The following is a 27,293-nucleotide window of genomic DNA, read 5'->3' on the forward strand; positions in this document are numbered from 1 at the left end:
ACAAAACATTGCTTCCGGGGAAAGGTATGTAAAGGTCAAATTAGAACTGCTAGAAAAGACTCCTTTGAAAGCTATCCTTCCTCCTCTGAGGACGAATGTTAGTATTCTAGTCTCAGCTGTCTTCTACTTGAATGACTGCCACAATCTGGAACTAACTTAATTGAACCTAGGGAATGAAAATCCATTTCCTAAGAGGCCCATTTAGTGGGGCCCATTTCTTTCCTTCAGAAAGAAGGGGGAATTGTTTGGGGATAGAGGCAACGAGAAGGAAAAGTTGGCAGCTGATTAAATCATCAGTTTGTCCCCAAATAATGCAGCAAGGAAAATTACTTCAGAATGAACCCTCTCCGTTTGCATGTTCCACAGAACAAAAGCAACAACATTCTTTCGAGTGAACCAATCAGAAAGGTTATTTTAAATGCATAATTTGATTCAGAAGTCAAAAAACTTCATTTCTTCTTTCTAGATTTAAAAAGGCATGTTACTCAGAATCTAAGTTCATTCTACCTTTTGCCTGATTCTCCTTTCCTCGGGGGCTACATTTCTGTCTTCAGGAATGTTACTTATTTCCCTTCTATTTCTTGGGTAGAGATGAAAGTGCATTCGTGTGTGTGTGTGTGTGTGTGTGTGTGTGTGTGTGTGTGTCTAACAATACCAAAGAAGTATTTCTATTCCCTTTACAATGGATGAAATTAATACTCATTTGTACTTCACTAAAACATCTGATTTCAACTGTTCATCCTAAAAATAATCAGAATGTAATCAGTATCTGTTGTTATCATTTATATGTAAAAATGGCATCCAGAATATTTGGAATAGATATTTTGAAAAGTGGTGGGGGGTGGAGGGTGGGGAGGGAAGAGGAGACTTCCCTCAGGGGCACCTGGGTGGCTCAGATTGAGTGGCTGACTTCAGCTCAAGTCATGACCTCACAGTTCATGGGTTCCAGCCCTGCATCAGGCTTGCTGCTGTCAGCACAGAGCCTGCTTCTGATCCTTTCTCCCCCTCTCTCTGTCCCTTCCATGCTTGCTCTCTCTCAAACATAAATTAAAATATTAAAAAAAAAAGAAGAAGAAATCAAAAGCCTGGATTTTACTTCTGAATTTTACCTTTGACTACATCATTTACTGGTCATGTGACCTTAGGTACATCACATCCTTTCTGAGCCTAAACTTCCCCATCTATAAAATGAAGATAACAACGACAGCCCTGCTTTCTTCAGGGCTATGAAGCTCAAAAGAGATCAAATGAGTGAAACACTATGAAGGCTGCAAAAGCTACCCAAATGTAAGCCCTTATTACTGATAATTTTATCTTGACAGATCTTCCCTTAATGCACAGCTTAAGAACTTTACTCAGCCAAAACACTCTTTTCTACTTTGTCTCTGGCTCATATGGCATTGCTGTAACAAAATTAAACTGTTAGAATAAGGAAACAGGTCAATCCTCTATTAAATTTGTTTCATTCTGGGGCACCTGGGTGGCGCAGTCGGTTAAGCGTCCGACTTCAGCCAGGTCACGATCTCTCAGTCCGTGAGTTCGAGCCCTGCGTCGGGCTCTGGGCTGATGGCTCAGAGTCTGGAGCCTGTTTCCGATTCTGTGTCTCCCTCTCTCTCTGCCCCTCCCCCGTTCATGCTCTGTCTCTCTCTGTCCCAAAAATAAATAAACGTTAAAAAAAATAATAAATTTGTTTCATTCTAAAACCTAAAATCAAAGGCAAACTGCAGATTTATTGAAGTTTCTTCCTGAAAAGCTGAATAGCAATGATTTATTCTTCCTGAAGACTGAAAAATAATCTTTGTTTGCTTCTTACAGTTCTATTTTCCATACTTTAATTACTACAGGAAAAAAATTAAAACTTGCAGTAACTATATAGTTCATATTCTTTTTTTTTTAATGTGGTCATTTTTTAAAATTTTATTTTAGTGCTTTCATTTATTTATTTTGAGAGAGAGAGAGAGTGTGTGTGTGTGTGTGTGTGCAAGCAGGGGAGGGGCAGAGAGAGAGGGAGAGAGAATTCCAAGCAGGCTCCACCAACTCGGGGCTCAATCCCACAAACTGTGAGATCATGACCTGAGCTGAAATCAAGAATCAGATGCTTAACCGACTGAGCCACCCAGGTGCCCTGCTATAGTTCATATTCTAAAAATACATCTTGCCCATGATGAAAGTAGAAATCTGAGTTTAGTTAATTATATTTTACCCTAAAACTCAAAATCATCCAGTATTAGCAGTGGGGAAAGAATATTTGAAGATTTTTTAATATAATATCTTTGAAAGGTCCCATAAGACGCCCATCAATGAACTAGGTGACATGAAGACAATAAGAAAAGACACATTTTTCACTGAAAATCATTTTGTACCTTTTGAAATTTGAGCCATGTGCTGTTAAATATATATATATTTGCTATTTATTAATTCGTTATAAATCACTTAGGGCATCCAAGGAAGCCCTCATTTTCCAGAGGAGAAAACTGAAGCCAAAGAAGGAGATGTGCGGCTCAACATCACACTGCTAGAGAGGGAAAAGGCTGGGATTAGAACTCAGGAACACAGAGGAAGTTTCCAGTGCCTCCCACAATACCATGCGGTCAAACAGCAAATGCCATCTTATAAAAAATAAAAGCATTACTCTAACCCTCTTCAGAACTGTGGTCTTCCAGGGGGTTCTGGTGACGCATATGACACAATGCTCATCATTCATGTTTTCACAGAAGTTCTAAGGCAGAGACAGAGATGGCGATCTTCATTATCAAGCCTCATACCAGGTATTAAAGTAAGTGAATAAAGACAGCACATCAATCGGCATGTGGATAGGGCGTCTTTTCTCAAGCATAAGTGGATTTAAGTTGTAACCAGGCCAGGAAAATTTTGCAGCTTTCATTATTACTAACAGTAAGGATGTCTGATGAGGCAGAACAGATTCAGTAGAACAAAGAGCTTATTTCTAGTGAATTGATTCAGAGAAAATAAAGCAAAAGCAGACTGCAAGAAATTCTAGTTTTAAAGAAGCCATAATAATTCCACTATTCTCAAACAGGAGATCTAGGGGAATTATCAAGTCCCCTTCTAGTCCTAAAATCCTCAAGCAAGCAACTTCAACTCCTCCTCTGAGTAATTTCAAGCATACTTTTCCCCTTAGTAAGCAGAAACGTTACCATTTTCTTTCAGCAGGCACAAATGCAGGGAAAACAGCAGAGTTTCCATAGGAAAAAATAAGAGAAATCAGAAATAAAAACTATTCCAAAAACTGTCTGAATTGTCTGCTTGGAACAGAAGGATCTTAGAAAAAAGAGAATTTACTACAGGGATTATTCTCTCCTTTCTAAGTCTGTATTTAGCTTTCACATTTGGAAAAATACATTCATGATTGATATTGGGAGCTTTTAATATTTACCAAACATACTGCAGTCCTGTATTAGATAATCTGAGTATCTTTAAGCCCTGAGTAAGTCTCTTTATTTGTCAACAAGTAGTTGATCCGATGAAACATTTAAAAAAGAAAGAACATGAGAGAGGATACCAAGCCTGGATGATACATAACCTCCAGCTACTACTGTTCATATTTCTAAAGAGAAAGCATGGCGTGTGGATAAACCACAGATGACTTTCTAAATCAACAGGGCAGCAAGGTCACATCACACCAAGAAATCTCTCGCCATACCTTCAATTATCTATCAGGAATAAAAGGCCAGAAAGAGCTCAAGTTCTAGCACCAACCAACCACAAGCATCTCCAAGGAATCTAGACTATAAAATGCCTAGCTGCACCAAAGGTCCTGAGTTTTGTTTCAAATCCCATCTCCAATTTTCACTAAATATTTCAGAAATAGGAAATATTTGGGGTTAGTAATTTTTCCATTTTGTTGAAAAGAAATCTTTAAAAAATTTTAAAAATAAAAGAGGGGGGGGGGCCTGGGTGGCTTGGTTAGTTGGGCATCCAACTTCAGCTCAGGTCATGATCTCACAGCTCGTGGGTTCCAGCCCTGCATTGGGCTCTGTGCTAACAGCTTGGAGCCTGGAGCGTGCTTCAGATTCTGTGTCTCCCTGTCTCTCTGCTCCTCCCCTGCTCACACTGTGTGTCTCTCTCTCTTTTCAAAAATAAATGAACATTAAAAAAAATTAGAAAAAAAAAAAGAAATGTTTCATGGGAAAACAGTCACATAATTCAAAGAAAAAAAAAAACACAGGAAACTTAAAAGTCAGATGTTATACTTCACACTGAAATGTATTAATACCAAAAACTCATTGAAACCATTAAACACACAACCTGAAGCCAAAATAGAAGAGATGTTCCACTCCCTCTCAGCAACAACTGAGTTAAGTAGTGATAGAAACTGCACTTAAAATTACCTAGGGCAGGAGACACATTTGGTGACTCACTCTCCTTTGATGTCTGCTTTTAAATTAAAGAGCTGTTTTCTTTGGGAAGAAAAAGGAGGGAAACTTTAAAATTATCCCTTTAAACTTCAGGTCCAATAAATTAAAAACCATTTTGCCTCATGGTCTCGGTTTCTAAGTCAATTCCTTTTTCCCCCCCAAAATCATGAGTCATATATCAACATCTGGTACCCATGAAATTTACTTCCGTAAATTCATTTAATTAATTTATTGAATGCCCACAAGTGAACAAATACCATCTGAATTCGACGAAGACGCTGATTTTTAGCTCTACCTCCTCCTAGCACTTCCATATTTATGTCGGAAAACGTGGGTTATTTTTCTCTCATCTTGAAAAAAAGAAAGCGTAGCAAAGAAATTTCTCAGAGAGCAGCTATCACGTAAATAAAAAGATAAAAGAAGAAAATGGGCGTTCTCTATCCCCAACGCCTCCTTCGTGACTTTTTAAATGATTTAGAATTGCTTAAATATCTACTAATCTAAACAGCAGACTAAATCATTACACGCTACATCTTTATTTGCTTTGGTAATGGAATAAAAAGCAGGGAATACAGTTGGCGTGTATGATTTCAATCCTCAGACAATACCAAAGTTTGAAGCCAATGATTTCATGCCGCTCCCTGTTAACTTTTCATTAACCTAGCTAACAAGAAATTGACAGACTGAGATTTCAGATTGTTGTTATTTCCCAGGCTCTCCCTCTGGCGGAGGCAGGAAAAAAGGGCACCGCAGAGAAAAAGAAGCACAAACAAGGGGTATGGTAGATAACAAATAAGACGAACAATCCTAAATAAGAATTACTGTAAAGCAGATAGATAGAAGCTAAAGAACAGTTTTGCACTTTCAGTTCTCGGACTCTGTTCTAGAATTCAGCACCGCCTGCCAAAAACAATGGCATTAGAGCAAATGATTAAATATCACCCACAGCCTTCCCCTGCGACACCCCGAGAAAAGACTTCATCCACTTCAATTATGATGACACTGCTCGGCAGTGCGTGAGAAGCAATAATACCGAACATTTTGAGTAAGCGAGGCCCACAGAGAGCAAGGCGAGCTCGTAACCAAAACTCCAAGAGTTTCCCAAGACCAGAACACAAAGTCTTTGCTCTCAGTACCGGCTGCAGAACCGCTGCCTCCTACCGCCCACCGATAAAAAGGGGATCCTCCACCGTCGAGTAGGGGATAGGGGATTCGCCTCCTGCCGCCAAATCTGTCCCTACCTCCCCAACCCAAGCCCACCGCCTTCTCTCTTCAGAGCTCCTAGAGAGGAGCGCCACAGTCTCACTCCATTCTTCCGCCCCGCTCGAGACGAAACCAGCCACCACCCCTCTCGGACCTGTCCCCGCGGGGTCCGAGTCGGCAGCGCGACGCCTCCATCCCCGCAGCTCAGGAAGTGGCGACCACGTCCACAATCCCCGACTCTGCTGCTAGGGTGGCAAGCCTGGCAGGCATCCAGGCCCCGCCCCCTGGCAACCACACTCTGCACTGTCGCCACCGCCTATTGGCCCTCGTGTCCACCGCTCTTCTCTCATTGGCTATTGCTGCCGCCCCAAGATGCGGGAGGGTTTCTAAGGGGCGGAGGCGCTAGGAGATAAAGACGCCTGCGCGGGAGCTCTGGTGACGCGCCAGTAGGGCTGGGTCCATGGACCGCGGCACCGGGAAGGGGCCGAGGGCGGAGGGATGTGTTCGCTTCAGCAGTGTTGGCTTCCAGCTGCTAAGTCACTTCGTCGGAGGAGCGGCCCATCCCCCTAACCGCCACCCACGGAGCGGCTTCCCCACATCCCAGCAGTGTCTACTCAAAGACCACCCAGAGCGCTTCCAGAGGTCTATGTAATGTTAGGACTCATAGACCTCCGCCGACTCCGTCACAGTCCGGCCCCTCCCTGACACCAGAGCCTTCCGGGAACACTTGTACCCACTACGGCAGTCATTCCCGGGTAAATGCATCTTTCATAGTTACCTGGTCTCTCACTCCAATTGAACAAAACTTCAGCCCCCCTTCCTCCAGCCCAAACTTTTAGAGCATTGCTAGACCGACTCTACAGACTCTAGGAACCTTTCCCATTTATCTTTCTCTACAGCCTATGAACGATCTTCAAACATTCACATCCCGTGAGATCCGCTATCTAAATATGTACTCTCGTTTCCAATAAACGTTGTCGCCAACCGTCACCTCCTTCTCACCACCAACTTATACATATCATTATAGCCTCTACAAAATATCCTGGCAAAAGTTATCGCATTTTATAGCATTGCGAGGTCAGCGGTTTCCACATCGGGTTCGCTTAAGAGGCACAGGACTTGGCACAAGCCGGGAGAGCAGAGCATCGCCTTGATGTGTCAGCTTCCACTCACTGTGTGACCCTAAACACAGTTCATTATCTTGGCTTCAGATCCCCATCTATAAAATAAAACGAAATAATCCCTGCTTGTTTAGCTCGGGCTGAACAGAGTAGGTTCTTAAAGCTGAATGGCTGCAGTTGAAGGAGACGCTATCTGTGTTGGCAAAAGGGCAATGGAGGCAGTTTTTGACTGGGTAGTTTCGCATTAGTTATGGTAAGCAGTCTTCTCTGAAAAGTTTCCATATTTAATTACATATTTTAAACAATCATTACAAGAAATCATTTTCCCACCCTGTGTGGTATTTTCAGATTTGTTTGAATGGAAATATAACCAAAACACAGCAAGCTTAAGTAACATCTCTGTCCCCTTTTTTTGCCCCTGATCCCACTGTATTCACTAACACAGGGCTTGGCACCTTTCCTCATCCTGACTTTTTAGCAGATGAGCAAGGTTGCAGAGGTCTAAAAAGGTTGCTCAGCTCTAAAAAGGTTGCTTTGATTTTTCCATCCACCATGCCACAAAGGAAGCTGCCGCTGAGCCTGACACAAGAGTTGGTACTCAAAAATGTGCAATGAATTAGGTTGAATGGGGTGATTAGAGGATTAATTAGTGGCTTAAAAAAACAATGAAGACCTTTTGTGGAGAAGGCAGTATTGCTGCATGATCAGTAATCAGGAGCAGGGTTCTCTAAAACCTTTCTGCAACCATTTATTTACAAACATTTTAAACAGTTACTATAAGATACTTTAAAATTTTAAACAGTTAATAGAAGAAAAATTTGAAGTGAACTGTTTATGACACTAAAAACTTTTTAGGAAAAGACATTTTAAAAAGCAAAGCTGGGAATCAAATTCCCTTATGACTCCAAGTCTCTAGTTAAACTATCTTTTTTCTGTTGATGTTACTGGCAGTATTTGCATTTTATTCTTCTGACATACACTTCTGTGAGCCAGAAAAGTAATTTAGCAACTCTATGAAAATTTCTTGAGATTGCTGCTGTCTGAGAAATCCAGTGAACTTTTCACAAGGAATTGGTTTTTATTCAGCTTCCCTCTCTCCCTGAGGTAAGTAAACAAGTGGCGTCGTCTCCTCCATGTGACCTTGATCCCATACTTCTCCTCAGGAGTGTCTTTAACTAGAACAGGCCCAGGCCCTGGGGTCTTGGGAGTACTGGTGTGAAAGGAGCCACTTGGAAGGCTATCTTCCCTCTGATCTGGGGGAATGGGCCCCTCCTTCACAAACGAAGACTCTGGGGTCTGAATATCAGGTGGAATGAACACGTAAGGTAAGTTTTGAAGTGTATGTGTGGACAGCTCCCCACAGCTTTGAGGACTGAGCACTGGAACTAAGGGCCTTCCAGAAATGCACTTTTCTGACTGATTGGCGCACTCCCTGGTTAAGGGGATCCCAAGTGTGGCTGAACTGGAAGACGGGGGGCTCTCAAATGTTAGATGTGGAAACTTGGAGGTGATGGATTTTCGACTTGAAAGTCTTGCCTGGTTTCGGCGATGGTGTTTCTGGTTCATTGGGAACCAGCTTTCTCTTGTTGTATCAAACTGAGGTGAAACCTAAGTAAGAATCAAAAACAAAAACCAAAAAGAAGTGAGGAGGGCTAGGTACCAGGTATGAACCTGAAGGAGGAAACTACATCCAAAGACCAGAATCTAAATGGGGGCCCATTATAGTAATGGACACAAAACAAAACATCTGTCTAATGGGACATTAAGAGAAAGGGATAGGAGCTGTGGGCAAGTTACTCAATCTGGTTTTCCATTTCCTCATGTGTAAGAAAGGGGACAATGCCACCTTCACGTTATCACACCACATGGCTGCAATTTGCTTAATTATCTTTAAACCTTGAGGGCAGAGACGGGCAGTGTTCTTCGCCTTTGATTCCCAGCACCCAGCAGAGTGCCTGGCACCAAGAAGGCCCCCAGGAAAGTGAATGGATGGATGCAAGAATCGGGAGTAGATCACATATGGACAGCAACCGGCCTAAGACCTGGCACGTGATGAGTTCTCAATAAATGCTCACTCCTCTTCTCATCCACAGGATTCTAGCATTTCAGTTTCTTCTACAATTCCGAAGCAAGTATTATGGTTCTTCCTAGCAATCCTGAACAAGTTTTATTAATCGAGCACCCTTACATGGAGATTTTTGCTTTTGTCTGGCCCTTGGCTATACCACCTCTCTGAAATATAGTAGTTCTGTTCTCTTCCCAGCGCTTCGAAACTGTCAAAACACAACATGCCATGGTGCACCTGGGTGGCTCAGTCGGTTGAGCATCCAACTTTGGGTCAGGACAGGATTTCACAGTTTGTGAGTCTGAGCCCCAATCAGGCTCACTGCTGTCAGCACAGTGCCGGCTTCAGATTCTCTGTCCCCCTCTCTCTCTGCCCCTCCCCTACTCATACTCTCTCTCTCTCTCTCAAAAATAAACAAATATTTAAAAACAAAAAATAGGACATGCCATTTTCTATGAAACAGTGAATATAGTGCCTAGCTAAATATTTTACCTCTCACATGAAACTCAGGGAATAATCTCATTGTTTACTCATCCTGCCATTTGTCTGGCTTTTTCACCCAGCTACTGGTTAATGAAACTTTTATACTGAACTGTTTAAGAAGAATGTGGGGGGAAAGACTCCAATTCCAACCAGCCCTAGCTTGAACTTAGAAAAGATATATACCAGAGAAGATGGCTGATGACAAAAAGAGTACATTGCCTCCTTGTCCCTGCCCCATAAATCTTATTCTTTGGAGGCCCTGGTTCAAGGGGCAGAAGAGTCAGCATCCTGAGAAGCCTAAATGAGCAAAAGTCAAAGTTAGAATCCCATGGCCTACCCAGGAAGTGATGGTGTTGTGGTCAATGGGCTTGCTGGCCACCTGTCTAGTGTGAGTGATGGGAAGCTGTGCAGATCCATAGTGGTGTTTGGGGCCCTCCAGTGGTGGTTGTTGGAATAGCAGCTGGGCTTTCTGGAATCCTTGGCGGCGTTTTTTTCTGGGAGGCATCAATAGGTGAATGAAGAGCGGTTAATAACCACATCATGCTAGCTGTAGTCAGGTCGGGGTACAGGCTCCGATTCCAACCCATGCCTGCAGAGAAGAAACAAAAGCTGGGAAAAAATAATTCCGATGATTCCGTCCCCAGCTCTTCCTCATACTCTGCCAGCCAGTTCTATCAACCACCATTCCTACCTCAATACTTTGGGGGACACAGCTTCCTATTCCTACACCAAGTAAAAACACATTCAACAACATTCAGTCAATGAACAATTGTTGAGTGCCATGCTGGGTGCTGGGAATTTAAAGATGAAGAACCATTGATTCTACAAGCATTTATCAAGTGCCAAGTACTTGCAGGGACTCATAGGTGAGACTGTCCCTTTCTTCAATGAGCTGAGAGTCCAGCAGGGGGAGAGAGACAATTACAATAATGAGGAGAATGCTTCCACTCATTCCAGAGGAGGCTTTTAGACTTTCTAGAGAGGATGATATCTGACCTAGTATGAAAGGGCTACAGAAAGCCAAAAAGCTGAGAGGGCAAGGCCCTCTGGGCTGCGGAGCAACACATACAAAGGCCCAGAGACTTGAAAGGGCACTGTGAATTCAGGGTATTGCAGACTATGTAGCCAGACACAGGGTATGAAAAGATGAATATAGGAACTGAGAGGCTAGACCTGGTGTCAGGGTCAGATAAGAAAAGCCAGGAGTGCCATAGGAGTTTGGACGTTAGCCTAAGGAATCACCAAAGATTTTCAAGCAGAAGGATGTGATCACACCTGGATTTTTTTCTTTAACTTTTTACTCCAGATAATTTTGAACACACACAAAGGCAGAATGAATAATATAATGAGCCTCCAACAACCATTAACCCATAGCCAATCTGGATGCATCCACACCCTTTATCCACCTCCTACACCTGTATTATTTTGAAGAAAATATGACATTCCCAGTCTTTGTACCATTCCCATGAATAAACCTTACATATATGTATTCTTTAACATTATTACATATCCAGACATGTTCAATTTTTTCAGCAGTTTCATAAATGTCACAGTTGGTTGTTGTCTTTTAGACAGATCATCCTGGCAACTGTGGGAAAGGAGAGAAGTACCCTGGAAATACAGGGACCAGTTTAGGAGGTTTTGCTATGTTACTTAAGTGAGAAACGATGAGGCCTGAATCTGGGCTGTGTCAGTGGAGATGGGAGGCTAGAGACAGAGGCAGGATCAAGGATCAAGAGGACCCACAGAGTAATAAAAAGTCTAAAAAAAGCGTCCACGGACTCTAGTAACCAGATCAACTTTAATAAGAACTTCATCAGTGGAAGAGTGGGAAAGATGTTTGAATTCAACAGAGCAGTGAATGGGAGGAACAGCCGGGCATCCTAGAAAGTCTGGCAATAGGGCAGACTGGCCATTCGTGATGCATTCATACAGCCAACAATCAAAAGTAACCTGCTCTGATTTATGTCACTAGGCCGTGGAAATATAGGGAAAGAAAAAAGGAAGGACAAACTCTCTACCTCAGCAGCTAAACATTTTTAGGGAGAACACAGGTAATACACACATCTACTTGTTCATTCATTCAGCCACTCAACAAATATTTACTGAGTACCAACAGTGGTCCTGGTGCTGGAAATATATGCCAGAGAACAAAATGAAATCCCGCCCTCATGGTGCTTACATCCTAGTTGGGAAGTGACTATGGAGAAAAGTCAAACAGGATAAGGGGTTGAGCCTACTTAGTGCTCCTTTAGACAGGGTTGTCAGGGAAGGTAACTGAAAAGGTGATATTTGAGAGGTGCCTGGGTGGCTCAGTCAGTTAAGCGTCCAACTCTTGGTTTCAGCTCAGGTCATGACCTCACAGCTTAGTGAGTTCAAGCCCTGCATCAGGTTCTGTGGTGACAGTGCGGAACCTGCTTAGGATTCTCTCTCTCCCCATCTCTCTCTCTCCCTCCCCTATTTGCACTGTCTGTTTCTCTCAAAATAAATAAACTTAAAAAAAAAAAAAAAAAGGTGATATTTGAGCAAATACCTGAAATGAAAAAAGGAGAATAAGCAATCAATAGAAAGGCAGAGTGAAGAATACTGCAGGCTTCGAGAACAGTAAATCCAAAAATCACAAGGTGAGAATATGTCTGATTTGTTCAAGAAACAGTAAGGTCAGCATGGCTGAACTGGAGAGCAGTAACAGATGTGAATGGGTTCACAGGCAAGGTTAAGGACTCCAGATTGAATTATTCCTAGATAGGAAGCCACCACAAGGCCCTGGACAGGTAAGGGACATAATATGACTTATACTTTTCAAAGATAACGTGAGGTGGTTTGTGAGAAAAGGTGTGTTGGGGAGTGCGGGCGTGGAGAAAGGCAGCAGGACAACCTAAAGAGTTGCTACGGGAGTTCAGGGGAGAGTTGACAGCAATAGCAATGGCTCCAGTCAAAAGTGGTGACATTAGCCAGCCTGCAATGGACACTACGGTGCTCAACAGCAACCCTATTATGTTTCCTTCATCAGCTCATTATCAGCAATGATTATCCTAAGATGTTTCCACTTTCAGGGGCACTTAGGTGGCTCAGTCGGTTGAGCATCCTACTTTGGCTCAGGTCATGATCTCGCGGTCTGTGAGTTCGAGCCCCATGTCAGGCTCTGTGCTAACAGCTTGGACCCTGGAGCCTGCTTCGGATTCTGTGTCTCCCTCTCTCTCTGCCCCTCCCCTGCTCATGCTCTTTCTCTGTTAAAAATTAAAATAAACATTAAAAAAAAAAAAAGATGTTTCTTAAAACTTCAGAACTCCCATCCTCTTTTAAAAAAAATAAATAAATGCTTATTTATTTTGAGAGAGACAGCATGAGAGGGGGTAGGGGCAGAGAGAGAGGAGAGAGAGAGTCCTCAAGGAGGCTCTGCACTCAAGGGCCCCATCAGGGGGTTTAATCCCAGGAACCATGAGATCACGACCTGAGCCAAAATCAAGAGTCGGGTGCTTAACTGAGCCACCCAAGTGGCATTTCTCTTCTCTCTTAACAAATGACCTTACTTCCTACTTCCAAGGAAGCCGGGAGACACCAAAGAAAATATTCTCACTTTCCAGAAACCAAACATACAAACCTATATAGATCCGTATCCATCCTCTTTATGTGACAATCACAGATCAGTCCCTTCACTATCTAACACCTTGCCCTCTGGCTGTGCCTCAGAGCATTCCTTACTCTACACCTTTCTTAGGCAATCTGTTCACACCTAAAAGTAAGTGACTTAAGTATTTATATATTCAGCCTAGAGTTCTCCACGCTCAGGACCCATATACCTGCTGCCTACTTGACAGCAACCAGAGGACTCAAATGCACCTCAAAACCCAATACGTTTAAAACTGAATTCGTGATCATGTCCCCTGCACCCGCTCCACAGGTGATTACCTTCCAAGGCCCTTGCTCAGGGAATGGTACCACCGTTCATGTAGTGATGCAGCCAGAAACCTTGACATTTCCCTCCTGTCTCCCCATCCAACAGCACCAAGCCCTGATGATTTTATCTCTTAAGTAGGTCTTCAATAATGCCCCTTTCTCCCCTGTCACTCTCTTTCTCTCCCCACCACCCTTCAATTCCAACAATTCTGATCCGGAGTATTGTAATAGCCTAAGTGGTCTACCCTAATCCACTCCAAAATGCCCTGAAAATGCGTCATCTGATCTTGACTCACTTCTGCTTAAAATGTTTGATTTCTGGATAAGGACCAAATTCCCCTAGTTACAGCTAAGGTCCTACTTCCTGTGGCTCCAGCTTCATCTCACACCACACTCCACTCAGGCCTCTTAGCTCAGACTCCTCAGATGGTCTTCAGCCTCTGTACCTACCAATCTTCCTCCCACAACCTCCTTGCACACCTTAATCCTTTTGCTTTGAGGGTTTCACTCCTTTCTTTGCACAAAGACATCAGATCTCCCAACAAGCTTCAGTTTGGAAAAGCCTTTCCTGACCTACCTAAGGTAAGATCTTATTGTAGATACTCAGTTATCAGTGACCTCTAATTTATCCCTTCACAGCTGTAATTCTCCTTTTGCTTATTTGATTCTTCAAAACCGTCTGTTCTGTCCTCTCTTCCCATTACAGGTACCCAGGGTAAGAAAAGAATCTCCGCGGCCACTGTATCCTAGCAGGTCCTGGCACATAGTAGGTGCTCAACAAAATTTCTTGACTACATTAGTCAAAGAGCTTTGTGGTGTGGAATTTAAGATGTTGGAAGCTGAAACGAGATGATAGGCTAGGCGACTAGTCGAGATAGCTAGCCGATCGTTAGGTGAATGGAGTACGGTGTCCCCTGACGGGGAAGCCAAAGGCCTCAGAGATTTTGGAAAAGGCCAGAGGGAGGCGGGAGGAGCGGCGTTGGGGGCGGGATCAGGTAGGGACCAGGAACACGCGAGGGAGCGCAGGCCGAGGGCCCCGGCCGTCCCCGCCCGCCCCCCCGCCGCGGGAGCCCCCCTGAGCCCTCCGGGCCGCCCACGGCCGCTCCCTCCCCACGAGCCGGTAGCCTGCCCGCCTTACCCGCCCGGCGGCTTCCCGGCCTCAGCTCCACTCCGCCGCCGAGACGTTCGAGCCCGGAACGCGGAGACAAGGGCGGCCGCCGATTGGCGACGCTCCGTCACGTGACCGCAACGCTCCGCCGGCGCCAATTTCAAACAGCGGAACAAACTGAAAGCTCCGGTGCCCGACCCCACCCCCGGCCCCCCGGCCCGGGACCCCTCCCCTCCCGGGATCCCCCGGGATTCCCCACCCCTCCCGCACCGCCGGGGACCCGGCCGGCCTGGCGCGAGTCCCTGTCCGGGCCCCTGGCTCGGCCCCCAGGTTGGAGGAGCCCGGAGCCCGCCCTTGGAGCCACAGCCCAGCAGCGGCGGCTGCTGCAGTCGGGAGGTGAGCGGGGGGCGGAGGAATGGAGTCTGAGGCCCGGCCCGGGCAGAGGCAGGGAGACCGGGCCCGGGCGCCGAGGTCAGGGGGTCTAGTAGCAGGGCACGCGACCCGAGTGGAGGTTTGGGGCCACACGGAAACCAGGGCTGAGAGAGGGTGCAAACTTTTTCTGCATCCAACCTCCTGGCCTAGTCCTCACTCCTTTCTCAAAGCACCTTTTGGCCTTCCCTGGAAGTTTGACCTCTGCACCCTGCCCACAACCTTGAGAGGGCTGCTGGGGTGGCCTACCTTTCTAGGCAGACTGGCTGGGATGAAGACTGGCTTTATTCTGCATTAAGTCAAAGACAAACCTGTCCACACCCTCCCCTGCTCCCAGGCGCTCTCACCACTAAGCAACACTGCCTCCGCTCCACCCTTTTCCAGGGCCCTTCTCCTGGATCCTGAGAACCTGCAAGATTTCTCTGGTCCGGATGGGCAGTGGTGTCGGAGGGGTCACTCTGGAAGTCCCCTAGGTTAGATAAAGTGTTGGCAATGATAAGAAAAGACTGGTCAGAGAGTAGGAGGCAAAATTAAGCCTTAGACCAGGAAGATATCTTTTGGGGATGGGGAAGGAATAATAGTATCTACTGTTTGGCAGGGGGGAGAGGGAGGCCTGAAGAGATAGGAGGTAGAAGTAAAACTGAGATTTTAAAGTAGAGGAAACCTGGTTATAAAGGAAAGGGAGGGGGGCAGAGCGGAGAGGGTCTATGAGCTCTAAGCAGACAGCAAATGTCATAGGGGTGTCACAGTCATTTTCAGGGAGATAGATGTCCTAAAACAACCCATTCCTCTGTCAAAGTGCCTCTAAATAGGATTGCACAATGGTACATGATAGCAGAGTATCCTGTGTATCTATCTATTTTCCTTAACATTGCAAAATCACCTTAGCATATTGATGATAGCGCATTCTATCTGTCAGGAGATAATGGATTATAGTCTTAGTTCTGGAAGAGAAATTAAGCAATACAGTAACATGCTTAGAAAGTTAAAATATGAATAAGCACATGCAAGTACTAAAATGTCACTATATAAATAATTTGTAAATTGGTACAACATGGTGATTATATACTTAATAATACTATATTGTATATTGAAAGTTGCTAAGAGAGTAGACCTTAAAATTTCTCATCACAAGAAAAAAAAATTGTAACTGTGTGTGGTGATGGATGTTAACTAGACTTACTGTGGTGATCATTTCAGAATACACACAAATATCGAATCATTATGTTGTGCACCTGAAACTAATATGTTATGTGTCAATTCTATCTCAATAAAAAATAAAAGTACAATAAATAAATAAATAAATAAATCGTAAATTGTGAAAGAAAGATGAACTTTTTATAAATGCAAGGATAATGGCCTGGGAAATGAATAACACCATGGGCCTTGAATAGAGCAGTTTCGTCTTGAGATTTTGTGAAGGAGGTGATGGCATGAGAGCAAGATTACAATCTGCCTTTCTCTCCCCTCCCCTCCCCTCCCTTCGCTTCCCCTCCTTTCCTGTATGGGCACTGATCCTTTTATTTATAACTAAGATGCTATAAACATATACCGGCTTTATCAACCCTAAAATAGATTATGGGAGCAGAGTTTTGTCAGGACTCCTAAAATTGCCAATGTCCTCCTATTCCAGCATTCCTGTCCCTACAGTCACTACAAGTGATCTGTATTATAGGAGGCAGTGATAGGAACTTCCACATTTTTGTAACTGTCCCACTCGTTTCTGTAGCCAAACATTCTTAAGCTTCCAGAAGACTTTTGGCCATGTTGACCTACATTCAACCCAATCCCACTTTCCCCTTTTGAAATGCTTCAGTTTTAGCCTTGTTTTGTCGTACAACTCATCTCCTAGTTGTCTGAGGTCTTTATGAGGCCCAGAGATCATTAACCTGGGCACATGGGCTCATGTTTCTCGTCATGGAAAGAGGAAAACGCCTTTCTCTAACAGAACCTCCTTCTCAGCCTAACAAATCTCTGACATCCTGCTGTTCCTTGCACTTTCCAGGGTCTATACTTGTGATTCTCAATGGAGAGTGAAAGCACAGATTCATAATGAAAACCAGCCCCCGTCGGCCACTGATTCTGAAAAGACGGAGGCTGCCCCTTCCTGTTCAGAATGCCCCAGGTGAAACATCAGGAGAGGAACCTAAGAGGCCCCCTGCCCAGCAAGAGCCTGGTCAAGCACAGGCCTCCAAGGAGGCGGCAGACTCCAACTCTTGCAAGTTTCCAGCTGGGATCAAGATTATTAACCACCCCACCATGCCCAACACCCAAGTGGTGGCCATCCCTAACAATGCCAATATCCAGAGCATCATCACAGCATTGACCGCCAAAGGAAAAGAGAGTGGCAGCAGTGGGCCCAACAAATTCATCCTCATCAGCTTTGGGGGAGCCCCCACGCACCCTTCAGGACACCAGCCTCAAGCCCAAACCAGCAATGATCCCAGGAGGACAGAAGTGGTCACTGAAACCCTGGGACCAAAGCCTGCAACTAGGGATGTGAATCTACCTAGACCACTTGGAGCCCTACCTGGGCAGAGATGGGAGAGCTGTGGTACGTGGCCTGCAAGGCAAAGGAGTGAGGAGCCCAGCCTTTCCTTTCTGGTAGCAAGGACCGCAGTCCGTCACGTTGATACCTAACAGGCACCTAGCCTGAACCAGGGGAACGTCTTGTCTTTCTTCATCTCGAATCCTTGACCCAGATCCTTTGGGCGCCATCAAAAGTGCCCCAAGTATAATTTAGCATTTCTACTACTTTCTTCATATTAGAAAAGGATGTTTATTTTTTCTAGTTATCTTTCCCATTGACCATATAAGGAAATAAGAATCTTTCTCCATTTTAATAAAGGAGAAAACTGAAGCATGAGGAGGAAAAGTGACTTTCTTTGTGCCAATACCCAGTAACTCTTTTGTAAGGTTACCTTGACTGATCGTAAGGCTCACTGAAATGCAGCTGGAACAATGCTCCTGAATTTCTCCTGAAATCCATAATGGGGCAGAGTATCTGAGGGCCACATTAGATTGAGCATGTGTTCCCTGTCCCTAAGGGTAGAGGTCTTAGAGAGCAGCTCCCTAACCACCGATTTCAGTGGGCCTGCCAGGCAGTGGACCGGGCAGCTAAGTGGCATCTCGCATTGTTTCCCCTCTAGCTGGCGGTGAGGCAGCAGGCTGCACTCTCGACAACAGCTTGACCAACATCCAGTGGCTCAGAAAGGTGAGTTCTGATGGACTGGGCTCCAGCAGCATCAAGCAAGAGACGGAGGAAAAGGAGAATCGTCACCTGGAGCAGAGTCAGGTAAAGGTGAACAGTTCTGTCACTCACTAGGGAAGTCAGGGCCAGTGTAGGAAATTTCTAAGAAGGGAAATGGATCAAGTGGCCTATGGAGGAGAATTTCCAGGTTCCGGTATTAGCACTTCACTTACTGTGATTCTGCATAACTTTTGAGCTACCTACCTTTCTGCCTGGAATCTTTTTTTTTTTTTTTTTTGCCCGGTCTCTGAAATTTCCTTGAGGGCAGATTCCCCTGGCTCACTCTGTATTCCATTAACACAAAGTTTAGTACTCTGCCCTTAGCAGGTACTTAGTAGGTATTCACGAAATGATGAAGAGATCTTAGTGTGGAAAGCCACTTGAACTTTAAAGAGACACCCCCAACAGCATGAAAGGAATGGAGCATTTTTAACAAGATAGATTTATTAGAAGATACAGTAAATAGCAAATAAAGTGACTGAGGTGTGAATTTTAAATACTTCCCCAGCCATCAAATTTGATTTGGCCCAGGCTTATTTTTCACAGTTACCACATTGTTGCATACATCCTTAAATCATTCATTCAACAACCTTTATGAAAGTGAAAATTTGCATGGATGTGTGCATAAGTAAAAACTCAGCTGTTTGCTTCAAACTTGTGCGCTTTCTAAAGTTAGAGCTCCGTTTTTTAAAATGTAAATGATCAGCTCTTTGCCTAAGACTTAGCCAGATGTGTGTTTTGCAGACGTTTGTCTGTCCCATGCTCTTGGGAATATGTCTCTCATAGAAACACTGAAAAGAGACAGTTTTATTCACATCACATTAGTAGAATGCAGACGAAGACCTTGGTCTCCTGACTCCCCAGGTCTGAAAGATGGGTACTGGGCTTCCACTTATTATTGGACAGTATATTCGACAAAATGAACGGTGACAGAGAAATGGCTCCACATTGTCTAGGGACATCGCTACCGTTCCTAATCCTAAAATTTGATTCTATGGAATAGTGGTCTCAGATGAGTTGGTTTCTAGTATAATTCTGCAGGTTAAAGTTTTCTCTAGGGAATGTTCTTAAGGGGCCCCGGGGAGGTCTTATGAACTCTTCCATGTCATTCCTTTTTCTCCTTGCCTTTGGCTTCTCATAACCCTCAGGTTGAGGAGCCCCCGGGAGCATCAACTTCCTGGCAGGACTCTGTGTCTGAGCGGCCACCGTATTCTTACATGGCCATGATACAGTTCGCCATCAATAGCACCGAGAGGAAACGCATGACCTTGAAAGACATCTATACTTGGATTGAGGACCACTTCCCCTATTTTAAGCACATTGCCAAGCCAGGCTGGAAGGTACATAACAACCCATGACAACCCATAGCAACCAAAGTCAAGGTCACTCTGACCCTGCAGTTTGTCTACACAGATGTGCAGCAGTTCTGTGTCTGGTACTCTGAGGAAGCAGTTAAATGCAAAGGAAGCTGGAATTATAAACAATTGCATCTTTTAGACTGTGACTTGATCCTGCTGAATCCAGGCAAAAAATGGTCAACAACAGCTCTGCAAAGCACTTCATTGGTCCCTACCTAAATGGAGTCTCTCCAGTGTAACACTAAGCCTACTTTTGCGCTACATTGAAAGGCAGCTGGAGTGACTAAGTAGCAATGAAAAAATGCTGTCTTTGAGCCTCGTGACCTGAGATTCACCTCCTATAATGTCACATGTCATCTCCAGAAGGCAGGGTCTTTCTCTTCATTGTACTTGTGGGAACACTGAGGTCCTTTGGAGTTGCTGTAGCTCACTCCACACTGTCAGAGCTACAGTGTTGATTTTCTGACAGGTGGGCAACTCCAAGCAAGGGTTTTTTGTTTTGTTTCCTCCACAGTAGAATTCTTTTTTTTTTTTAATTTATATATGAAATTTATTGTCAAATTGGTTTCCATACAACACCCAGTGCTCATCCCAAAAGGTGCCCTCCTCAATACCCATCACCCACCCTCTCCTCCCTCCCACCCCCCATCAACCCTCAGTTTGCTCTCAGTTCTCAACAGTCTCTTATGCTTTGGCTCTCTCCCACTCTAACCTCTTTTTTTTTTTTTTTTCCTTCCCCTCCCCCATGGGTTCCTGTTAAGTTTCTCAGGATCCACATAAGAGTGAAACCATATGGTATCTGTCTTTCTCTGTATGGCTTATTTCACTTAGCATCACACTCTCCAGTTCCATCCACGTTGCTACAAAAGGCCATATTTCATTTTTTCTCATTGCCACGTAGTATTCCATAGTGTATATAAACCACAATTTCTTTATCCATTCATCAGTTGATGGACATTTAGGCTCTTTCCATAATTTGGCTATTGTTGAGAGTGCTGCTATGAACATTGGGGTACAAGTGCCCCTATGCATCAGTACTCCTGTGTCCCTTGGATAAATTCCTAGCAGTGCTATTGCTGGGTCATAGGGTAGGTCTATTTTTAATTTTCTGAGGAACCTCCACACTGCTTTCCAGAGCGGCTGCACCAATTTGCATTCCCACCAACACAGTAGAATTCTTAACTGCACTGTCTTACCTCAAAGAAATTTCCTAGTTTCTTAGTTGCTTTACTTACCTGTCTTGCTACTGATTGCTTCATAGCCTCCGTACCCTTTCCTTGCTGCTGACAGCCATCCAGTTCTTTCCTTTATCACCAGCTGATGGCTTTATGGACTGATGGCTTGATGGCCCAGCTTGCCAGCTCTGCAGTGTGGAGCGGCAGCGGAGAGAGTCGCCAATAGGCGAGATCATGAGGATCCTGCTGGCCACAGTGGGGGAGGCCTGAGGCTGCTTTCAGCCTCAGGAAACATCAAAGGTGATAATTCAGAAGCTGAAGTAGCTGGTAACTAGTTGCCTTTCTCTCCTTCCAGAATTCCATCCGCCACAACCTTTCTCTCCATGACATGTTTGTTCGGGAGACATCTGCCAATGGCAAAGTCTCCTTTTGGACTATCCACCCCAGTGCCAATCGCTATTTGACATTGGACCAGGTATTTAAGGTGAGTGTCCTGGCTTCATCTCAATAGGGCCAGAGTTGGTCATCATAATATCCATCTCAAAAGGAAACAAGTCCTCCTTGTGATGATCTTACCCGGCCAGGGCCGAGTTAAAAGCCAGCCAGCCCAGAGATGAGCTGTATAAAACTAGCTGAATTCAGTACAGTTGACAGATACCAAATGACACACTTCTGTGCCAGACCAGGCCGTGGAGGAGACCGCTTTGATCCAAACAGAGGACTACTCTGGGCAGTGTTTCCCTAACTGCCTTGCAGATAAGAATTGCCTGCCGCCTGTTAAAAAAAATACAGCTTCCCAGGTCCCTCCCTGGGGGCTTCTGACTCAGTGGGTCTGGAACGGGGCCAGGAATACATATTTTTAACAGGCATCTTGGGTGATTCTTACAGAGAAAGTCTGGAAAACCATTTTAAAAGAGCCCTTCTTTAGCCTGGAGACCAGAAATTGAGCCATCAGAACCTCTTTTCAGAAATGATTGTTTGGGGATTTCAGGGTGCCCATAAGGCCGCTATCAGCTGTAACTGTTCTCCTGGGAGGGGAAGTTGTCCCGGGTGGCCCTCAGCATCAAACAGAAATAGCTGTTTTTCCCGACCTGGTCAGATTGGCCACGCTGGTGGTAACTTCATTTCATTTCTTTCCCACAATGCCTGACCGCCACCAGCCACTGGACCCAGGGTCTCCACAATCGCCTGAGCACTTGGAATCAGTAAGATTCTTTTCCTCCTGGCTCGGGGCTTGGCCTTGTTTTCCTTTCACTGCTCAGCATGACTTTAGTGGACAGGGGAAGGGAGCCTGGGGCTGTGTGACTTCCAGCCCTGAAGGCAGAGCACCCCTGAGCTTCTGGGAGTAAGGAAATTTATACTGCCACCTCATTCCCCCACCAGCTTCTGCCCACTTCCCTCCCCTCCCCGCACCCCACGCTCTGGGCATGACGAAGGTTCACTGAGCAGAGCGGGGTGTGGCAGCAGGACATGCCACGGGCTTCGTGCAAGATGGCAACCACAAGTGCATGGCATGGGCCTGGCAGGTGGCAGTTTTCTCTCTTCCTTTTCTACCTAGCTTTTCTTTGTTGCTCCTAGAACAACACGCGTTAGCATCCCCCGGGGGTGGTGAGGACACCCAGATGAGGTGGTAGGACTGTCCTGCCATCATAGATCTGTGTGCCGTCCACCTCTTCCCACTAACCAGGCTTTGGAGACAGTGCTCACCTGCATCTGCCCCAGACGGCCTTTTCTTTCTGGGCCATCGGTTAGCTCGGTGCACAGTCCCGGAGCAGCTGGTGGGTTCTCCTGCCTTCTCCCCCTGCCTTATTAACCCAGGTTTCTTTCTCTCCCCATCTGCCACAAGCAGCAGCAGAAACGACCCAATCCTGAGCTCCGCCGGAACGTGACCATCAAAACTGAACTCCCACTGGGCGCACGTTAGTATGGGAGAGTGGGCATCAGGCTAGTCCTTGCTCTGGGGGCGTGTTTTGAGTCTGAGCCCAGAGAAGGAGAGCAAAGCTCCTGGGATTGAGAAGGGGTTTATCCCTGGACCCCTGCTCCTGATCTCCCCTGTTTCCTCTTAGGGCGGAAGATGAAACCACTGCTGCCACGGGTCAGCTCATACCTGGTACCTATCCAGTTCCCGGTGAACCAGTCGCTGGTGTTGCAGCCCTCAGTAAAGGTGCCATTGCCCCTGGCAGCTTCACTCATGAGCTCAGAGCTTGCCCGCCATAGCAAGCGGGTCCGTATTGCCCCCAAGGTGAGTGGCTTCGGTTTTTCTCCAAGGAGAGACCGCAGTCAATGAAAAGTGTTGGACCTCTAGTTTGCAAAGCACTCTGCTAAGTGTTCCTTGAGAAGTTTATAAATCTATATGGGTAGACAAGGCATAAATACAAAGGAAAATTCAAGAGCATTAGAAGAGCTAAAAAAGAACTTGGATTACAATATGAGTGGTGTCAGAAGACCCATGAATACCTAATGAGTTTATAAGAATTCAGACCAGGGGGATGATGATAGATGGGCTGGGATGGGTAAGGAAGAGTTCACACAGGAAGTAGGTTTTAGAAAGACGTACATTTGGATAAACAGGTGTAGCAAGAGCATTCTAATTGGCAGTGCCATGGAGGCAGGAGATGCCAGTTTATACCTAGTAACAGCAGAGTGATTGGGTCAGGTTTTCATCCTTGGTACTATTGACATTTAGGGATGGATCATTCTTTGTTGGGGGTGGACAGGCGTGGTCCTGTGTGCTGAGGGATCTTTAGCAGCACCCCGTATCTCTCCCCACTAAAATGTGTCTGGACATTGCCAAATATCCCATAGGGAGCGGAAGAGTGCAGATATGGCCCCTGGCTGAGCATCAGTGGTCTAGCTTGAGGAGAAGGTGAGGAGCCATATCTTGATGGGCTATCAAGTGTGGACATAGAGAAGGATTTGTGAGCAAGAGCTCTCCTTTAATAGAGCAGAAGAAAAGGCCCTCCCTGCCTCCTCCACTGAGATGGCAACAGCATGGGCTCTGGAGTTCAGAGAGACTTGGCTTTGCTTTAGTTTTGTTTTTGTTTTTTTATTTTTTTTTAACTTTATTTTGAGAGAGAGAGAGAGAGAGAGAGAGAGAGAGAGAGAATGCATGTGCGAGCGTGGGAGGAACAGAGAGAGAGGGAGACTGAGGATCCCAAGCAGGCTCTGTGCTGTCAGCGTGGAGCCTGACTCAGGGCTTGATCTCACAAACCGTGAGATCGTGACCTGACCTGAAATCAAGAGTCAGACTCCACCAACTGAGCCACACAGGTGCCCCTATTTTTTTTTATTTAAAAAAATACTTTTCAAATATACATAAAATTATACATACTACCATAAGTCATTTTACCTAAATGTATCCATATGACTGTAGCACATATACTGTTCTTGTTTTAATGCAGTCTTTTTTTCTTCACCCACATCCCCCCTGCTGACATCCCCCCCGTTGACAATTTAGTATGCTTGCTTTTATAATTTATCCATACTCTTAGTGTACCATACATACATCTTGCCATAGCCATTTTATATAGGCACATACAACACGCAGAACATTAAAAATGGGACCTCGTTGCACTTTTCTGCCACATGGAAATTCTTCCAATTCACTTGGCATTGGCTCTAATTCATTGTTTTTTAATGGCCACCTAACATTCCACTGTGTGGCTATGCCAAAAATTTTCCAGCCATTCCACTTTTATGGGTACATTTTGCTTCTAGTTTTTTTTTTGCCCTATGAACAACACTGCAGTAAATATCTTTGCAAGTATCTTTCTTACAAGTGCTTGTATTTCCATGGGATAGAAAACCAGGCACAAAATTCCTGAGTGGAAACGTGTTACCAATTTTATTAAATATTGCTAGATATTGGTTTCCAAAATCATATACAGTATTTTACATTTCTACCAGCAATATATGACAAGACCTATATCTTTGCCAGCAGTCGGTATAGTCTTTTAAATATTTGCCCATCTGCTATATATAAATGATATCTCCTTGTTTCATTTTATCTTTTGTTGCTTATCGGTAAGTGTGAGTACCTTCTTATTATGTTGGGTCACTTGGAATTGTTCTCTATCAGATACTTATTTATGGGCTTGGCCCATCTTTCTATGGGGTTTTGATAATATGTGAAAATTCTTTGTTATTAAAATACTAACTTCAGGCTTTTATGCTGAAGATACTTCTTTTACTTCTGTTGTTTGTTTCTTTGTTTATGGAATCTCTTGCCACAGTAAGATTTTAAGTTTTTATGTAGTCAAATATGTCTCTCTTCTCTTTTACAGCTTCTGGGTTTCCAGTCTTGCTTAAGAAGGTCGCACCCACCCTCAGATTGTACATGTAGTCTCCTAGATTCTCTTTCAGGATTTGTATGGTTTTACTTCTTCTGTTTAAGTCTTTGTACATGGTATGAAACAGGCATCCAATTTTATTTTCTCTCCGATGGGTACTAATTATACCAGCACCATATTAAATGCACTTTTACTCCCCGGAATTGAACCACCGCCTTCATCCTATATTCTCCTATTTAATAGTCTGTAAAACTTTAAAAAGACAAAAAAGAGGAACAGCACCAGCATGTGGCTTGCTTTAGCCAGGATCTTGTGTCCCGCCTGGTGACCGGGTTGAATCTCAAGGCCTGGAGAGCTCTGTCTCACCGTATCCCTGCTTCGCTTGCAGGTGCTGCTAGCTGATGATGGGGTGGCCCCTCTGCCCACCGCAGGGCCTGTGCAAGAGGACAAATTCCTGCTTGGAGAAAGGCTGTCTCCTCTGCTTCCAGTTCAGTCCATCAAGGAGGAAGAAATCCAGCCCGGGGAGGAAATGCCACTCTTGGGGAGACCCATCAAAGTAGAGAGCCCGCCCTTGGAGGAGTGGCCTTCACCATGCCCATCTGTCAAAGAGGAACTGTCACACTCCTGGGAGGGTTCGTCCCACTCTCCCACCCCGAGGCCCAAGAAGTCCTACAGCGGGCTCAAGTCCCCAGCCCGATGTGTCTCGGAAATGCTCGTGATCAAACGCAGGGAGGGACGGGAGATGAGTCGGTCTCGCAGAAAACAGCACCTCCTGCCTCCCTGTCTGGATGAGCCTGAGCTACTCTTCTCCGAGGGCCCCGGGGCTTCCCAGCGAGCCACAGAGCTCACTTTGCCCGCAGTGTCCTCCGAGCCCACCTCCCGGCTTGGCTCCTGCCAGGAAGAGGGAGGACCCTTTAAGACACCCATTAAGGAGACACCGCCCATCTCCTCCACCCCGAGCAAGTCTGCCCTCCCCGTGACCCCTGAATCCTGGAGGCTTACACCCCCAGTCAAAGTAGGGGGCCTGGATTTCAGTCCGGTACAAGCCCCCCAGGCTGCCTTTGGCCCCCTGCCTGATTCCCTGGGGCTAACGGATTTTAGCACCACCCCGCTGAAAAGTATCCCACTCTTTGACTCACCCCGAGAGCTCCTCAATTCAGAGCCCTTTGACCTCACCTCTGACCCCTTCAGCAGCCCTTCCCCCTCAGATATGGAAGTCCCCAAGCCGGGCTCCCCCGGGTCACAGGTTGCCAGCCTTTCAGCCAACCGTTCTCTGACGGAAGGCCTGGTTCTGGACACAATGAATGACAGCCTCAGCAAGGTCCTCCTGGACATCAGCTTCCCTGGCCTGGAGGAGGACCCTCTGGGCCCTGACAGCATCAACTGGGCTCAGTTCATTCCCGAGCTGCGGTAGAGGCCTGACCTTACCCTTGCTGCCCAAGCCCTCCGCACTTCCAGGAGCTCGTGCACCTGGGCCATCCAAGCCCTCTGAGTGAGGACAGCAGGCAGGGACTGTCCGCTCCTCTAGCTCCACTTTGCCTGCTTATGCCAAGGCAGATGTCCTGCCGTGGCCGCCACTGGGCCCTCTGAAGCCGCGAGGGCCTGGTGACTGGTCCCTGGGCCACCTGATGCTCCCCAAGAAAATCTGACTCCTCACTCTCCCTGCTAGGAGCTGAAGGGTGAGAACAGCAAAAGAAAGGGTGAAAGAGATTAGGAACCCCCCCCCCAAACTGTGCCTGTGCCCAGCAGTCCCCCACCTTCCTTGCTCCTTGTAAATAGTGTATATTCTCCAAATTAACCTCTAATTATAAATATAAGCTTATTTCCTTAGATCATTATCTAGAGACTGCCAGAAGGTGGGTAAAGTGACAAGGGGTTTCAGTTTGCTTCTGTTCCTTGCTTTTAATTCCCAGAGAAGGGAGGACCTGCAGTGCATGGTTTCTTCCAGGCCTGGGGTACTTGCCTCAAGGGCTCTTTACTGTAGGCACCCAGACAAGCTGATCTGCTTCCTAGGGTCCCTCTTATTGCCCCTCCCTCCCACCTTCCCACATTTCCAAGTCAGCTTTCCTGCACAAAGAAATCCTGGTAAAAGGTTAAAAGGTCTCGTAATGGGTCAAGAGTTGAATTGGGGGTGGGGGAATGGATGCATCTGAAGCAAAGAATGGGTGTCCAGATGTGCTCCCAAGAGATGTTTCTCTGATAATATCCCTAATCACGCCAGAGAGACTAGCATTGCCAAGAACTTGGCCCAAGGCTTGAGAAGACTAAAAGGGCCCTGTCCTGCCCTGCCTAGCTTCCTTAGCTCACTCACACCTCAGCTTTGCAAAGAGCCACCCTAGGCCCCAGCTGACCACATGCATGTGAGCCAGCTCAAGAACACTACCATAACTCAATAAAATCCAGGGTGGAAGTGTGGTCTCTGGTGCATCAGTGTCTGGTCCCTGAGGCGTAAGGAGGGGTTGGAGAAGAACATGAGAAATATTGGACATGGTGGTGACAAAGAAGAGGTAAGGCCTGAAGCTGAGAAGAAGCA

At 45.7% G+C, this 27,293-nt stretch overlaps 3 protein-coding genes and 1 long non-coding RNA gene across 14 annotated transcripts in view; 2 read left to right on the forward strand and 2 right to left on the reverse strand.

Annotated features, from left to right (window-relative positions):
* Positions 1-5,933, reverse strand: part of TULP3 (TUB like protein 3) — a 66,034-nt gene extending 60,101 nt beyond the window's left edge. For 2 of the 6 annotated variants that reach the window (XM_040462820.1, XM_040462821.1), the window contains exon 1: positions 5,737-5,916. In XM_040462820.1, coding sequence (XP_040318754.1) covers positions 5,737-5,777 — 41 coding nt within the window. In that variant the 5' untranslated portion in view covers positions 5,778-5,916. Of the gene's footprint in view, positions 1-5,736 lie in introns of all 6 variants that reach the window. The other 4 variants (XM_040462823.1, XM_040462818.1, XM_040462822.1 and 1 more) reach the window with 4 other exon arrangements.
* A 294-nt stretch (positions 5,934-6,227) lies between these two features.
* Positions 6,228-6,572, forward strand: LOC121022037 (uncharacterized). Its single transcript, XR_005786789.1, has 2 exons — positions 6,228-6,337; positions 6,482-6,572. It is a non-coding gene; the product is annotated as an uncharacterized LOC121022037 (long non-coding RNA).
* Positions 6,573-6,966: 394 nt separating this feature from the next.
* On the reverse strand, positions 6,967-14,383 carry RHNO1 (RAD9-HUS1-RAD1 interacting nuclear orphan 1). 2 transcript variants are annotated; one of them, XM_040462824.1, is made up of 3 exons: positions 14,290-14,383; positions 9,589-9,840; positions 6,967-8,311 (listed from the first exon to the last, which is right to left on the reverse strand). In XM_040462824.1, the coding sequence occupies exons 2-3, from the start codon at positions 9,754-9,756 to the stop codon at positions 7,715-7,717; spliced, it is 765 nt and encodes a 254-aa protein (XP_040318758.1). In that variant the 5' UTR covers positions 9,757-9,840; positions 14,290-14,383; the 3' UTR covers positions 6,967-7,714. The 2 variants fall into 2 exon arrangements, with proteins under 2 accessions (XP_040318758.1, XP_040318759.1); XM_040462825.1 differs by lacking the exon at positions 14,290-14,383 and adding an exon at positions 13,729-13,840.
* On the forward strand, positions 13,545-27,176 carry FOXM1 (forkhead box M1). Of its 5 annotated transcripts, XM_040462813.1 has the most exons (10): positions 13,545-13,733; positions 13,858-13,917; positions 16,694-17,242; positions 17,838-17,983; positions 19,087-19,278; positions 20,827-20,955; positions 21,632-21,676; positions 22,318-22,390; positions 22,538-22,713; positions 25,149-27,176. In XM_040462813.1, exons 3-10 carry the CDS (start codon positions 16,741-16,743, stop codon positions 26,172-26,174), a joined length of 2,289 nt encoding a protein of 762 aa, XP_040318747.1. In that variant the 5' UTR covers positions 13,545-13,733; positions 13,858-13,917; positions 16,694-16,740; the 3' UTR covers positions 26,175-27,176. The 5 variants fall into 5 exon arrangements, with proteins under 5 accessions (XP_040318747.1, XP_040318746.1, XP_040318748.1 ...); XM_040462812.1 differs by lacking the exons at positions 13,545-13,733; positions 13,858-13,917 and adding an exon at positions 14,460-14,655 and having other exon boundaries at positions 25,149-27,175; XM_040462814.1 differs by lacking the exons at positions 13,545-13,733; positions 13,858-13,917 and adding an exon at positions 14,460-14,655 and having other exon boundaries at positions 22,321-22,390; positions 25,149-27,175.
* Positions 27,177-27,293: the final 117 nt, after the last annotated feature.

Source organism: Herpailurus yagouaroundi, unplaced genomic scaffold (assembly GCF_014898765.1).
Source record: "Herpailurus yagouaroundi ecotype Mexico unplaced genomic scaffold, PumYag 355, whole genome shotgun sequence".
Classification (NCBI taxonomy): domain Eukaryota; kingdom Metazoa; phylum Chordata; class Mammalia; order Carnivora; family Felidae; genus Herpailurus; species Herpailurus yagouaroundi.